Source organism: Hippopotamus amphibius, chromosome 5 (genome assembly GCF_030028045.1).
Source record: "Hippopotamus amphibius kiboko isolate mHipAmp2 chromosome 5, mHipAmp2.hap2, whole genome shotgun sequence".
Taxonomy (NCBI): Eukaryota; Metazoa; Chordata; class Mammalia; order Artiodactyla; family Hippopotamidae; genus Hippopotamus; species Hippopotamus amphibius.
The window spans coordinates 135,791,102-135,806,578 of NC_080190.1; the positions used below are offsets into that span (position 1 = coordinate 135,791,102).

Genomic DNA, 15,477 nt, shown 5'->3' on the forward strand with positions numbered 1-15,477 from the left:
ATGAAACCAAGCCATTCTCCTTGCTGAGAAATAATGTCATCACATCAGCTTGTTTCTTCAAAGGAGACTGAATCAGTGATGGAGTGAAAATGCCTTTGACCTTTTCATCCTCCGATATATTCTTAGTTCCAAGGCAGTAAATTCATTGCTGTGAATGTATTCTTACATTTCATATGAATAAATAGTCAGGGCTCAGCACTTTGTGGACACATAATAAATATCTGACCAGAATAGAACTGTTAGTATCCATACATTCATTTCTCACTAGTAATCTTTGTTACCTCTACCTAACCTCTTTTGGCTTCCCATTTTCCTCATTTATTACTTGGATGAATAAATAGAGCACAAAGAGGATTTTCAAAGGTCCTTCTGATAAAGAAACGGAATGAGGAAAATTATGTCCAAAGAGACTCATGCAGACTTGGGAATGAGGGACTCTTCAAGACCTGCCATGTTTCTGGTGGAGCAGCAGGTCTTTTCGCTGTGCTCTGTCTCAGCCAAAGACAGTGCCAAATTATCTTGGTGAGACTGTGTATATCCGTGTGTACATTTGGTGAGACTCTGATTACAAAGTCTTTTAGTTCTCAGAGGATAGGAATGGTGCCTGCTGCAGACAAGCGCAACTACCTGCTCATGATGACTTCACTCCTCAAGAACCATCTATGTGTTTTCAGAACACTTTCATTGAGATGGGAAAAATACAAATTCCTGTTTTTTAAAAAAATAATTAATTAATTAATAATTAATATGGCTGCACCAGGTCTTAGTTGCAGCACTCAGGATCTTTGTTGCCTCGTGTGGGATCTTTAGTTGCAGCATGGGGCCTCTTTTCTTTGCAGCATGGGGGATCTAGTTCCCTGACTAGGGATCGAACCTGGGCCCCCTGCATTGGGAGCACAGTCTTAACCACTGGACACCAGGCAAGTCCCACAAATTGATGTTAATTTTAAATTATTTAATGCATTTAATAGAGATGAATAATTCCAACTTTGAAAAATGTGTTTTTATATATACATAGAAACTCACCCAAATGTTAACAGTGGTGGCCTCTGGATAGTAGGACTGCAGGTGGGGGGAATTACAGGTGAATTTTCTTTTCGTTTTTTTTTCTGTGTTTTCCAAATTTTCCATTATGATCTTACAATGCTTTCAGTGTTCCTAAAAGTTACTTTGGCAAGTGGTGTAGAGTTGCTTGTGGATGGCCCTGTGCCGAGGGTCAGCTCCTTCAGAGCCGTGTTCTAATGGGATGGCTTTGCCCCAGTCCAGGATCTGTGCGCGGCGGAGGACCACGGCTGCGAGCAGCTCTGCGTGAACCTGCCGGGCTCCTTTGTCTGCCAGTGCTACAGCGGCTACACCCTGGCCGAGGACGGGAAACAGTGTGTGGGTGAGTACCTCCTCCAGCCTTGCTTGATGGGGAAGCACAACCTAAGCTACTAAAGGCGCGGGGGGTGGGGGTTGGGGGGATGGCGGGAGGGGCACATATTCAGTTGCTCTCCTCTGAGTTTCAACAAAGTGCTCCGAGTTCTCTGGCCTCGTTGTTAGTCAGAATTGGAACTTTAAAGACTTCGTTTGTGGCTGAGGTTAGCATTTTCTCATTCTGGGTCCTCAGCAAAAGGCATATTTATGACAACCTATGTAAATAAAATTGTCTGTTACTATTCCCTTGGAAAGGACTGGCGTATTTTCATTCGATTAGGAGGGTAAGTTTGGGCCGGCCTGACTTGCGTACAGCGCATGTGTTATCCATGAGGTCCAGGTGGTGGTGGGCGAGGTTGCTGAGCGGCACCTCAAAGAGGCGGGCAGCCTTCCTTCCAAGTATGGGTCTGCCGTCCCGGGGCAGGCTCCAGTGACCGCCACGTGTAAGAGGCCAGCTGTGTGTCCTGAGACACCGGGGTCAGAAAAAACAAACAGCAGCCCCAAATGCCGGCCTTGGGTAAGACGTTTCCAGGGCAATGCTTGGAACTACAAGCACTGGCCTGCGACCAGCTGAGTGGCTTCCCACTTGGGCGACTCCACATGGCGCGGGCCCGTGAGGCGGGGGGTGGCATCTAACTTCCTCAGTGATGGATATGATTTTCCTTGGTACCTGCGGGGCAGACCAATGGATCCCTAATATGCATGCAGCACTTCCCAGTTTGTCTGCAAAGCCCTTTAAACTTGCACGGCCTTATTTATCTTTCCACCGACAAATAGTGCCTGGCGAACAGCAGGTGTTCAGTAAACTGAGCTGGATACTTAGGAGGCAGAAAATCTGTAAGGAAAGGAAGGAAAAGAACTTGACTGACATCAGAACCGGAACCTTCATTTTCTAACTCTAAATCCTACATTTCCTGTTCCATATTCTGTTGTTTTCAGAGGACCTGTTCTGTTTTGCTTCCCATAAACAGTGAATGACGATTTTTTTGCACATTGAACTTACACGCTTTCCGGCACACTGTGATTCTTAGCTGAGGATGTGGAAGGAAAAAGCAACAAAACAAAGTGTAGGTGGTGGCCTGTTCTTTGCAGGTGATGATGAGACTAAAAATGGGTTTGTTTGCTTCTTTGTTTTTACACACTGATGGTGATGAAAACTGCCCTCATCACAGGTCCACAGATGGAGCTGGTCTCCTAAGGCTTAGAGGTGTGTTTCCCCCTTACTCTGTGGCTGGTGATAGATAGCAGGGTACCACATCCATTAGCACTGGTGAAAAAGGAGCCACTGTGGAAACAGTAGGTTTTTTGTTTTTTTGTTTTTTTTGCTTCATTAATTTTTATTATGCAAGTAATCTGTTTTCGTTGAGGAACTTAGATGAGAAAATCACTATTAATAGCTTGTTATATTTTCTGCCAGATCTTTCCCCACATAAATATCTTTTTCTGCCAGACCTCTCCCCACATAAATATCTATTTATAAACATTTCTTTAATATTTAACAAAATGAAGTCATCCTCTCTATTTTGTTTCACGTATATATTTTCCCCTTACCAGTTGGTTAAATGGGTAGGAACTTTGGGTGCTGCTGAGTCAGAAGGAAATCCCGCCACTAGAAGTAAAGCCAGTGGATGAGCTTCAGGAAACAGGTCGAGTGAGAGTGTCTGGTTAGTTAGGGTGAGGGAAGGAACAGGGCGGGCCCAGAGCTTGTGTGAGTGACAGGGAGTAGACTGGGCAGGGGCGGTAGGGGCCATGGCTGGGGCGGGAGGCCTGCCTTGGCCTTTGGAAAATTGGAAGGCAGTGAGGAGCCCAGTTCTCTGGGTGTTGTCAAATAATTGCCTAATGGTCCTCTGTAGTAGAGAGCCTTTGAGTCTCTAAGGGTTTTACTGAAAGGTCTGGAGTTTGACATTTACTGAAGAGCAACAAGCATGAGAGCTGATGCTGTGGTTGCCAGGGAGCTGTTGTGGGCTGTGTTTATTAGAGATGCGCTTTGGTCTTGCTGCCGCTATCAGGGTGTAAGGATGTCTGCCTTCCTCAGAGCGGGGTGGAGGGGGGCTTCAGGCAGAAGAATGGGAAAGTGGAAGAGACTGTGTGTGACTCCAGCCTCATCCATCAGATGTTCTTATTCCCATCCTCTTCCACCAAATGCCTGACCTGTTAGAGGCTGGGAGTGAGGTGATTAAGTGGCTGTGGACCTTTGTTGCCAGTTGCTTTAGTTAGGGAGACGAGCAAATCTCCAAAATGTCAGTTGCTGCCTGCTGGGACTGTGCTGAGTGCAAAGCAAATGATGGAGATAATAGAGGCTACAGAAGGCCAGAGAGGAGGGACATCCTCATGGTTTGGGTGGGGAAGATCTGGGTGAGGAAGGAAGGGTAGCAATTGGAAGGATGTCTGAGACAAGGGGAGACAGGAGGGCGGCGATGGTGTAAAGGTAGCAGTATGGACTGGGACCAGGCTGGGAGGGCCAGGTAGAGAGCTGGTAGATCAGGGAGAGACTGTCACAGTGAGAAGCCACCAAATTGAAAGCTAAACTGGCAGCCTAACCTGAAGACGTCAATCTGAAGGGACTCATCAAGATGGAGACTCCAGGTATCAGACTTAGAGCGGGAAGTTTAGAGGAGAAACAGAGGCTGGTAGGGACTCTGGAAGCATTCCATTAGCACCTGGTCTGGGTGGCCTGTATGTAGACAGACAGAGAATGGTATGAATATGGGGACCATAATCCCAGTTAATCCAGGAGGATCCCAGTTTATGGCTGTTGGCTCAATTCTCAATAGCACTCCTTTTCACTTTCAAGGGGGATTCCAGTCTGAATGAGAAATTATGGGGTCACCCTAGTTAAGGCCAGCCTGACTTAAACAGTTGAGAAGACCATCTCTGTTGAAGCAGAGAATTTCTGCAGGTGAGAAGTAGGAAGCGAAGTTGAAAACATCCGCTGGAACCAGAGTGTCCTGGGCTTTGAAAACCAGGCTAAAGAGTCTGGACTTTATCTTTGAAAAAGAGACACTAAAGTGTTTCTAAGTGGGACTGATAAAGGCAAAGCCTCATTTTAGGAAACGTAATCTCTCAGGGAAGGGCAGGATGGATTCCAGGAGGAAGATAAGGAGGGATGGAAAGACCAGTCATGAGACTATGGTGAGGGGTGACCAGAGCCAGATGTGAGTAGCGACCGTAGAAATGAAGAGAGAAGGGAGGGGTGAGGAATGAAAGGAGGCGTGATGAATAAGGAGGAGGACGAAAAGTCACAATCGAGTCCTGGATCTGAGCTTCCGTGACTCTGCGAGTGGAGGCGACCGTGATGAAAGAGTGATAGGAACAGATTTTTAGCAAGGATAATGAGGAGTTTTAGACACAGCGGGTTTGAAGCTGAGCTGGGACACCTGCAAGGACACATGGAGAGGGAGCAGAGGCAGCACTAACACCACGAGAGGGCAGAACCAATGGTGCGGGCAGGAAGCAGCACAGTCCATTCCTTCTGAATTTTAATTTCCATTTCCAATGTCCATTCATGTGTTTGTTTTGAAAGCATCTGACCTTCGATACGGTAAGACCTGGGCTCAAATCCCAGTTCTGCTACTTGCTATTCCTGAGTCATTTTATTTCTGAGCCTTGGTTTTCTCATCTATGACATAGAAGAACAATACCTACATCATAGAGTTTGTGGGATTAAATAAGGTAATGAGTACAGTTCCTAATACACATTAGACATTTGTTATTCTTCTTATTATAACATGTATTATTATCAGCATCATCTCCTGGATGCCATGAGGTGTGGTGTTAGGAGAGAGTGAAGCCTGAGTCTTGGGCTGCAACCACATGCAGGCAGCAGGAGGGAGACGTGGGGGCAGGAAGAATACTGATGAAAGAACCGGCTAAGGTGGGGGAGGAGGAGTTGGGGAGAGGTGGACGAGAGGACCAGAAGTCATGGAGTAGGATGGGAAAGAGAGTGTCTAGGCCAGGTCAATATTAGTGTCATGCCCCAGCGAGTCCAAATGGAACAGCACTTAGAGCAAAAGCCATCGAGTTGAGTCATTGATTTATCTCAGCAGACATTTCCAGACTGTCTGCCAGCCACTCTGCTAGGCATTCGGGACACAAAAATGATGAGGAGGCCACTGATAATGATCAAGAGGGGTGAGGTAAAGGACGGATTTCAAGGGGGAGGGGAGGCGGTGAGAAAGTGAGGACAGCAAGTCTAATCTCTTCACTTAAAGAAGTTCGGTAGAAATTCACCACGACCAGCTACTGGTGAGCGGACCCCATGGGAGTACTTTGACTCATCCCAGAATTATGACTGTGACTGCATGAAAATTCAATTCTTAGCCAGACTCAGGACCTTTTTAGAGAACATTTGCACACTTTGGAGTCAGTGGAACCTGAACTTCAGGGGCTGGAGTCCCATTTCCCTAACTGCTCATTTAACTCTAGATAGAACTGAATTTGTTTCAACATTGAGGTGATCAAGGGTTGGATTACTGACTAATGAAAGTCCTGATTTTGCTTTAGTTGAGTCCTGGTATTTGTAACTCATCAGCTTCCACTAAAGCTGTGATAATTTCCATCCCAAACTGTACATTTTTCGAAGATCATTTACCTCTGTCTTTGCAGGTGAATTTTTTTGCTGTGCTTGCTCTCCTGGTGTTTACTGACCGCCTTGTCTTTTGGGGTAACTTTGGTCCTGTTTGCATCTTATCTGCCCAAGCAGATTGTAAACCCTTGGGGGCGGGGCAGAAGCCAATTCTTATACTTTTCATCTTTCACAGAGTAGACTTGCAAAATGTTTTTCTTGAATAATTGACTGAGTTTGAGTAATCACTATCTAAAGCATTCATATTAAAAAAAAAAAAACTTTCCCCCTTGATTGGTTTTTAAATTACAAAATCAATTTTTGCTTATTGTTGTGTATGAAATCAAAACCTGAAAGACGTTCCTCCTCAGTTTTGCTTCCTGGAGGTAATCACCACTAAAGCTTGGCTTGTCCTTCCTGCCTTTCTTCACAGATGTCTTACCATCTTATGATGCTATTTGCTATTTACCATCCAGGGTTTAGCACAATGCCTGACGCATAGTAACTGCTCCGTAAATGGTTGTGGAACAACTGAGTGGCATTAAGGTATCTCTTTACTGCCAAATTCAACCATATCTGATTAGGGAGGCAAAGTGATACAAATATGATCTACACTTCTTGAATGTTACTAAATCCTAGGACCTGTTTGGAACATTTTACATATAATTGCAACAATCCTTTGAGGTAGGTACTATCCTCGCCCACATTTTATAGGTCTCTTGACCTCTCTGTTTCGGAGGCTTCAATTGTAAATTGACAATAACAATACCTGCCTCCAAGGGTTGTTGTGAGGGTGAGATGCGTTAATACAGGAGAAGCCTCAATACTCTGTAATGACCTATATGGGGAAAGAATCTAGAAAAGAGTGGATATATGTGTATATATAACTGACTCACTTTGCTGTACACCTGAAACTAACACAACATTGTAAGTCAACTATAGTCCGATAAAAATTTTTAAAAAATATATATGGGAAGCACTTGGAACAGTGCTATACATGGACAACGGATACACATTAGTTGAATCTGAATTGCTGTATCCTTTATGAATTTCTGTCTTCTTGTGAATGCTTGCATTTAATAATGTATCAAACACATGGTACATTTGAAAAATCATATTGAGGTCTGTCCCCAGAGCGATGGTGGCACATAGCCTGAGGCTTTCACAGGCTGTTACTGCTGCCCTCGAAGCTTTCCTCCCGCATCCTCCTGTATCGGTCACCTTCAGTGAGAAGGGACAGTTGATACTTAAGTTGGCGACAACGAATGAGGATCAGTCTTCATATTGAAAGATCAGATTTTTAATTCGGCAACTTACTCCTCATGCTTGAAGCACAACCTCCCCCAGATGCAAGGATTTCACGCTGCTTTAGTTTGCTAGGGCTGCCATGACAAAATACCACACAGTGAGTGGCAACAGAAATTTATTTTCTCCCAGTGCTGGAGGCTAGAAGTCCGAAGTCAAGGTGTCAGCAGGTTGATTTCTTCTGAGGTCTCTCTCCTTGGCTTGTTGCTTCTGTTGATACGTGTGGTCTTTGTTCTGTGCCTATGCATCCGTGGCGCCTCTGTGTATGTCCAAATTTCCACTTCTCGTAAGGACACCAGTCAGTTTCAATTAGGACCCACCCTATTGGCCTCATTTGAACTTAATCACCTCTTTAAAGGTCCTATCTCCAAATGCAGTCACCATAGGACTTCAACAAATGAATTTAGGGTGGGAAAGATGTAATTCAGCCCAGAACACTTACCTATTGTTAGCAAAATCAATAGGAAACTTTCTCGGAGTTTTAAACTCCTACATATAGGAATCCAGTTGTGCCCTGGGTAAGAGCAGTTTTGTGAAGCTGACTCTGTGCGTGTGTCTTATATATACTCAGCAAGTAAATTGGTTCTACCATTTCTCTAAATGACAAATTTGGTTTTTCCTACTCTGTCATCAACAAACTTAAAAACCCAAATGCTCCTCTTTAAAATATCCTGTTTCAACTAAGGCCATCCTCTTTGCAGACTGATCCCTGCTGAGGAGACCTTGGAATTCCACCAGACTGTAAATCAGAGACCGTCAGTCTCAGGCTTTATAACCCTGTACCAAATACGGTTTATCCTTGGAGAGAGATGCACAATTTCTCACATGTTAGTCAGAGACTGAACATGCCAAGACTGGCTTCCGACCCTGAGATCTTAGCACTTTGTGATCTGGAAGGCCGAAGAACTACAGCCAGGGAATTACTCTCTCTGGTTGTTTCAGGCAAAAACAACCGAGAAAGGATTTTGATGAAGTAGGAGAGGTCTTGGAACAACAGAGGCATCTCTGAGTTACACGCATAGGTCACCTCCATACATCTGCCCCCTAAACGTGGCCTCTCTTTTTATAAGTACAATTTTGCAACCAAGGAAGTTATGCATAGAGCCTAAAACATGCAGCAAAGGATGACAGTTAAATGGACTGGAACTCTCTCACCCTTACAAAGCCCGGGAAATGGGCTCCTCCGCGTCTCACGATGGCCTCATCTGCTGTCCCCAGAGGCCTGGCAATGAGCCAGTGGGTGGCCCTCAACTCAAAGTGGGATTTGACACCTTTGGGCTTTACAGGCCAGGGTCTTGGGACCCAGGAATGCTTGAATCCTGCCTTGCCAATCTCTCCTTTTCCCTTTGGTTCCGCAGAGAGCTGTGCACACTAAAAGCAAAACCAGCACGAGAATCAAAGTTCAGGAGCAGCCTTCTTATCCTGTGAGGTTGGCTAATTGATGAAAAATGTTACTCAAAGAGCAGAATCATGAAAAATGAATATCAAAACCTACCTTAAGCATTTAAATTTTCTTTAAAACACATAAATGTACTTTTAATAAAAACTGCTTTTGATTACTCTCCCCAAAATTATTAATTTTAAGTTCATTTAAAAATATATGATTTAAAAAGCTCTTTCTTGCATAAATCATACCCATAATGTGTTTTCAATTTTTTTAATAAATTTATTTATTAATTCATTGGCTGCTCTGGGTCTTTGCTGCTGCGCCTGGGCTTTCTCTAGTTGCGGCGAGCGGGGGCTACTCTTCATTGTGGTGCACGAGCTCCTTATTTCAGTGGCTTCTCGTGTTGTGGAGCATGGGCTCTGGGCACGCAGGCCTCAGCAGTTGCAGCACATGGGCTCAGTAGTTGTGGCTCTCGGGCTCTAGAGCGCAGGCTCCGTAGTTGTGGTGCACCAGCTTAGTTGCTCCTCAGTATGTGGGATCTTCCCAGACCAGGGATCGAACCCATGTCCCCTGCATTGGCAGGCGGATTCTTAACCACTGTGCCACCTAGGAAGTCCTGGTTTTCAATTTTGATTTTTTTAAATTGGAGCAAGTATTTGAAGACTTCTGTAAAGCAGTCTAAGGGCAGAATCTGTAAATATGAAATTTTCTCTAGTCCTTTACATATTTCATCTGTGCCTGGTTCTAGAGCAATTTTGGTTAGCAGACTGCCTTAATTGTTTCCAAAGCTTTCAAGTTGGTTTTTATTTTTAAAAAATTCATTTTAGTGCTGCTTGTATTTAATTGTTTTTTATAGTATTTCAATTAATTACAATAACATGTACAAATGGCATATAAAAGTTTGGAAATAAAAACAACTTTGACTCATTTTAACAGTGATTTTTAAACTTTCACATGCATCAGAATCACCTGGAGAGCTTGTTAAAACACATATTCCTGGGCCCCATACACAGAGTTTCTGATTCAGTAGGTCTGGGGTGGGGCCTGAGAATTTGCATTCCTAACACAATCTCAAGGGATGATTGTTGCAGCTGGGTCACCAGCATACTTAGAGAACTGATGCTTTATGAGCCTACAATCAGTCAATAGGAAAAGTACGCAGGTGCTCTGGAGCACAAGTGTTCCTTCAAGGCTGCTTTATAAGCATGCATCCCAGCCAACAAAAGAAGTGCAAGAAAGCGCGTCCAATAGCCTTAAGCATTTAGCGTGTTCTGGGGATCAGGTCCCATGTGTTCAGAGGGAATGAAAAGCAGTGATTGATCAGGAGTGGCTGAGTGGAGGTCAATTAAAAGGGTTGCTTCTGTACAACTTTATTAACTACCTGATCCAACATTGGATACTCTGTTCTAGAGCATTCTGGAAAAAAAGGCGAGATTGAAATATGTGGCTTAGACATTAGGCCTAAGCAAAGCTTCTAGTCTCTTCCCAGTCTAATATGGGGCCAGCATACTCAAATGTCTCTCTGAGGGACAGAGATGGCTGGGCTCATAGATTATACCCCACGGTGTAAGAGGAAGTTCAAGAGAGAGGTAGGGTCTGAGTTTCTGCCTTATAGGTACAGTGACCTGCCCATTCATCATTGTGATGCTATCAATGGCCTGGAACTTGGAAGTCAGGTAGCTCTTCTCTTTGGAAGGGATGCTAACAAGTGAGTGGCCTGAGGTGGCCCCAGCTGACTGACAAGCAGACACCCATATCAGGGGTTGGGAGACTTTTAATATGGCAGCTGAGGCGCAGCACAAGGAGGTTAGAGGTGCGGGGTATCGCCTGCTAATACAGGCTCCTGTGGGCTACAGCAAGGCCCACTCCTGTGACATGCAGCCGGGAGCACGTGCCAGGGCTTGGTATCCTTGACCTTTGTGCCCTCAGTGTCCCCAGTGATTTGTTTAATGATACATTGGTTCTTGAGAGATGAGACATTAACTTGGAGAAGGATCTGGTGCTAGGTCAATATTTATGTCATGATTCAACTCCAGCAGCTGGCCAACGTCCGAGACATTCAGATCCTGAGACTGTATGAATGCACTGTCCCCACCAAAATGGCTTATGTATTAAACCCACAAATATCAGGCACTATTAGAACTCTTTAGGGAGTGAAGTTACAAAAAACAATACCTTAACAGAAACTTAATGAAGCCTGGGAGCAAAAGAATAAACACAACACACGTTATTACCCTTTCAAAATCTTTAGCTTTTCCCTTTGCATCTTTTGATCATTATGTTAAGTATGTAATTATCTTCTCAATGCATGGTTTTGCTTTTTAAAATGTGCATGTGTATTAATTTGCAGATTCCATTTCCCTCTTATTATTTACAAATTTTTGATATTAAAATATCCTAAACCATTGCATAGAGGGAAACATTTTTTAAGGAAAAAAAAAATCGTCCACAATCCTATCACCTTAACACAGCAAGCATTTTGATTTCTAATTTTCAGGTTTTGCCTTAGAGCTATATTTTACCTGGATATAATCATTGTCAATATACAACTTTCAGATCTACTTTTCTCACCAAATTGTATGTCTTCTTATTTACAGTTATATTAGAATCATAATGTTAACTACCTACTGCCCAAAATGGAACTCCTGATTTGTCCCTACAAAACCCACTCCACCTGCACCTTCCCGTCCCCAGGTCAGCCTTAATCCCTCTCTTTCCCCCCAGCCCCCGCCTCACATCTAATCCAACAGGAATCTTACTGGCCCCACTTTCAACCTGGTGTATTAGTTCCCCAGGGCTGCCGTAACAAAGAACCACAAACCAGGTGACAGAAAACAACAGAAACGTCTTGCCTCCCAGCTCTGGGGCCTCATAGTCTGACATCAAGGTGCTGGCAGGGTCACGCTCCCTCTGAAGCTTGTGGAGGAGACTCCCGCCTTGCTTCTGGTGGTGGCTGTTGGTCCTCGGCACTCCTCAGCTTACAGCTGCAACACTCTCATCTGTCTCCAAGTGGCTTTCTTCTTTTCCTATAAGGACACCAGTCATATTGGATTAGGCCCCAGACTAATGACCTCATCTTAACTTGATTGTATTTGCAGAGACCCTGTTTCCAAATAAAATCACATTTACAGGTACCAAGGGTCATGACTTCAATATTTCTTTTCTGGGGGGGACACAATTCAGCACAGAACACCCAGAACCCACTCCCCTCTCTCCCCCTACCTCCTTCCTGCACTGTCCTGGTTTAAGCCCCCCTCATTCCTCACTGGGGTTATTGTAGTATCTCCTCACTGGTTTTCTACCATCACATTTGCCTGCTAATGGTCTATTCTCGATTCCTTTGTTCAGAACCCTGCAGTGATTCCCTACTCAGTAAAGTCCTGGCAGTGGCCCCACAGTCCCTCCTGATCTGTTCTCATCTCCGACCCCTCTCTGCTCCAGCCACCCTGGCCTCCTTGCTGATCCTCCAGCTCACCAGGCATATTCCCACCTCTGGGCCTTTGCACCTGCTGTTTTTCCCTTTGCCTGGGATGCTCCATCCCAGATATCCTCATGGCTCGTTCCTCATTCAAGACTCTGCCCAGGGGCTTCCTAGGTGGTGCAGTGGTTAAGAATCTGCCTGCCAATGCAGGGGACACAGGTTCGATCCCTGCTCCAGGAAGATCCCACATGCTGCAGAGCAACTAAGCACAACTATTGAGCCTGTGCTTTAGAGCCCATGAGCCACAACTATTGAGCCCATGTGCCACAACTACTGAAGCCCACGTGCCTAGAGTGCATGCTCCCCAACAAGAGAAGCCACCACGCTGAGAAGCCCATGCATCGCAACAAAGAGGAGCCCCGCTCGCTGCAACTAGAGAAAGCCCATGCGCAACAACGAAGACCCAATGCAGCCAATAAATAAATAAATAAATTTTTCAAAAAAAAAAAAAAAGACTGCCCAACTGCTACCTTCCTGGTCAGGTCTTTCCTCACCACTGCTATTACATCACACCCTCCCTTGCAACCCCCCCCCCCCGCCCACACACAGTCTCTATTCCTTCGTGCCATTTTATTTTTCTCCAGAACACTCTCCACCTTCTAAGACTGTGTTCTTTATGTATTTATTTTCTTTTTTATCTGCCACCACCATCCAAATGTCAGCTTCTCTAGGACTGGAGTTTTTGTCTATTTTGTTATTTGTTCTATCCTTAGCACCTAAAATAGAGCCAGGCCCAGAGCAGGTGCTCTGTGAATATTTGTAGGATTAATGAGAAATAGGCCCATGCATTTTCTCTTAAATTACTAAACTATTTATTCTTATTAAATGTTCATCTTATTTTCCTAATTTTTTGTCACTGTAAGTAATGCTACTACAAATAATTTATTCCGTATAGTTAATTTCCTTCTTTTTTCAATTATTTCTTGGGGTCATATTTCCAGAGTGAATATTGCCAAATGTCCTTCCAGAAGAATTTTTATCAGTTTATAATGCCACCCATTATTAATAACTCTGACTGTGTTTCCATGCTGCCTTGCTACCACTGGATTTTATCTTGTCTTTAATTTGCAGTTTATGGAGTGTAAGTGTGCCTTGTGATTGTTTCGATTTGCATTTCTTTAACTTTTAAATACAATTGTTTGTAAGTTCTTGAAGTATCTTCTGATATGAATGGTCTGATCCAGACTCCTGATTTTTTTTTGGCGGGGGAGAGAGCTTTTAGATTCATATTTATTTATCCATCCTCTTTTGGGGGCAATAATATTAATCCTTACTTATATTTGTTATAAGTATGCTTCCATTCTACTATGCCCTTCACCTCTGTTTGTGTTTTTACTTAAACTCTGTGTTTTATTCTTTACAGCTGTGGACTACTGTGCCTCAGAAAACCATGGATGTGAACATGAGTGTGTAAATGCCGACGGCACCTACTTTTGCCGGTGCCCTAAAGGGTTTGCTCTTAACCCAGATAAGAAGACATGCACAAGTAAGTTACACACACAACACACATTTTTTGACGCTATTGCTATAGGCACTATGGCCGCAAAAATCTTCCAAGCAAAGAGTAGCATACGATTATGTGCTTGCATGGGGTGGAGGAGGGGGGCTGATACCTTCTGCCCCTATTCCTCCTCTGTCAGGCCTTTCTTAACTTGTTCTAAGACTGTCGCCCACTGTATCTCAATGTCACCCTTCACAGCATCTGACAACAGTGTGTATCTTTTATCGGAGACCACACGTGGGAGTGTTCCTCCCAGCATTTGCAGAGTGTGCTGACAACCAGACCATCTTACTTCATGCTGGCACAGCCTGGCTGTGCCCACCAGTATTAACGGGGCATAAGAAATACTTTCACTGAAGTTTTGTGGCTTGTGGGCTCCAGCTCTGACTCCACACAAGTAAAGGCAAATCTCTGAGCCACAAGGAGCTGACTGTGGTTGCCCCTGGGTTGGGGAGGGGGAGGGCATTTTGCAGAGAACTGCTCAGTTTTCTTTTGAGCTATTTAGTTCAATTTTATTTTAACTATACACATCCACATCAGAATTAATTTAAGCTCCCCAAATCCGACCATAACAATTTTTTGAAAATTTATTTTGCCTGTGCTTGGTCTTAGTTGCGGCATGTGGGATCTTCCTTACAGCATGCAGGATCTTTAGTTGCAGCGTGCGGGCTCTTAGTTGTGGCATGCATGTGGGATCTAGTTCCCTGACCATGGATCAAACCTGCTCCCCCTGCATTGGGAGTGTGGAGTCTTAACTGGACCACCAGGGAAGTCCTGACCATAACAATTTATAAACTGAGGGTGGGCATTCATTTTGCCAAGGGATTCCAGAAGCATTCTTTTAAATGTAAAGATATGTCAGAGCACTTAAGGGATTGTGTATGGCTAACTACCATCTCATAGAAAGGTTCACTTGAGAAAAGCTTGTTTTTAAAGTATTAGGGCCCAGCATTTTTTAAAAATGAAGTTTAATAGCAATTTAGAATGTCACCTCTGAAACATACATCAACGAGAAAACAGGATTTCAATTCAAAAAAGGTTCATGTAGCCACAGTCTTTCTAAATATATCTATTACATACAGCAGAATAAGCTTGCATAGTTTTTTAAAAGCATCCCCCCCAAACTCCTGAAACATCAGCTTGCTCTTCAGTCCCTATATATCAACAGTTTACAAACACCAGAGCTGGAGGCAGGGGTGGAGGATAGAACTGTAAGGGGCACAGGAAGTCAAAACATACATTTCTGTAGCCCAAACCGCATGCCAATAGCAATGAATAAGGCCAGGTCCTTCCTGGAGAAGATATCTTGGCTGAGTCTTAAAGGCAGAGCCATCCTTCACCAGGTAAAGAAGAGTGAAATGGGACTTCCCTGGTGGTCCAGTGGTAAAGAATCCACCTTCCAATGCAGGGGACGTGGGTTCAATCCCCGGTCAGGGAAGTAAGATCCCACATGCTGCAGGGCAACTACACCCGTGCGCCACAACTAATGAACTCCCGTGCCTCAACTAGAGAGCCTGTGTGCCGCAAACTACAGAGCCCATGCTCCCTGGAGCCTGTGCACCACAACTAGAGAAGAGAAAATGCATGTGACACAGCTAGAGAGAAGCCCATGTGCTGCAACAGATCTCGCATGCCTCAATGAAGATCCCACGTGCCGCAGCTAAGACCCGATGCGGCCATAAATAAATAAATAGATAGATAGATAGATAGATAGATAGATAAATAGATAAATAAATAAAATATTAAAAAAAAAAAGAAGAAGTAGAGTGAGATGAAGGTGGCCAGGAAGAGGAAAGATGTGTAAAAATATCAGCCAGATGGAC

At 44.2% G+C, this 15,477-nt stretch overlaps 1 protein-coding gene across 4 annotated transcripts in view; it reads left to right on the top strand.

Annotated features, from left to right (window-relative positions):
• The window catches only part of MATN2 (matrilin 2), a 155,068-nt gene that overhangs the window by 98,542 nt on the left and 41,049 nt on the right, over nt 1-15,477 (top strand). For all 4 annotated transcript variants that reach the window (XM_057736049.1, XM_057736050.1, XM_057736048.1 and 1 more), the window contains 2 exons: nt 1,262-1,384; nt 13,517-13,639. In XM_057736049.1, coding sequence (XP_057592032.1) covers nt 1,262-1,384; nt 13,517-13,639 — 246 coding nt within the window. The remainder of the gene's footprint in view (nt 1-1,261; nt 1,385-13,516; nt 13,640-15,477) is intronic.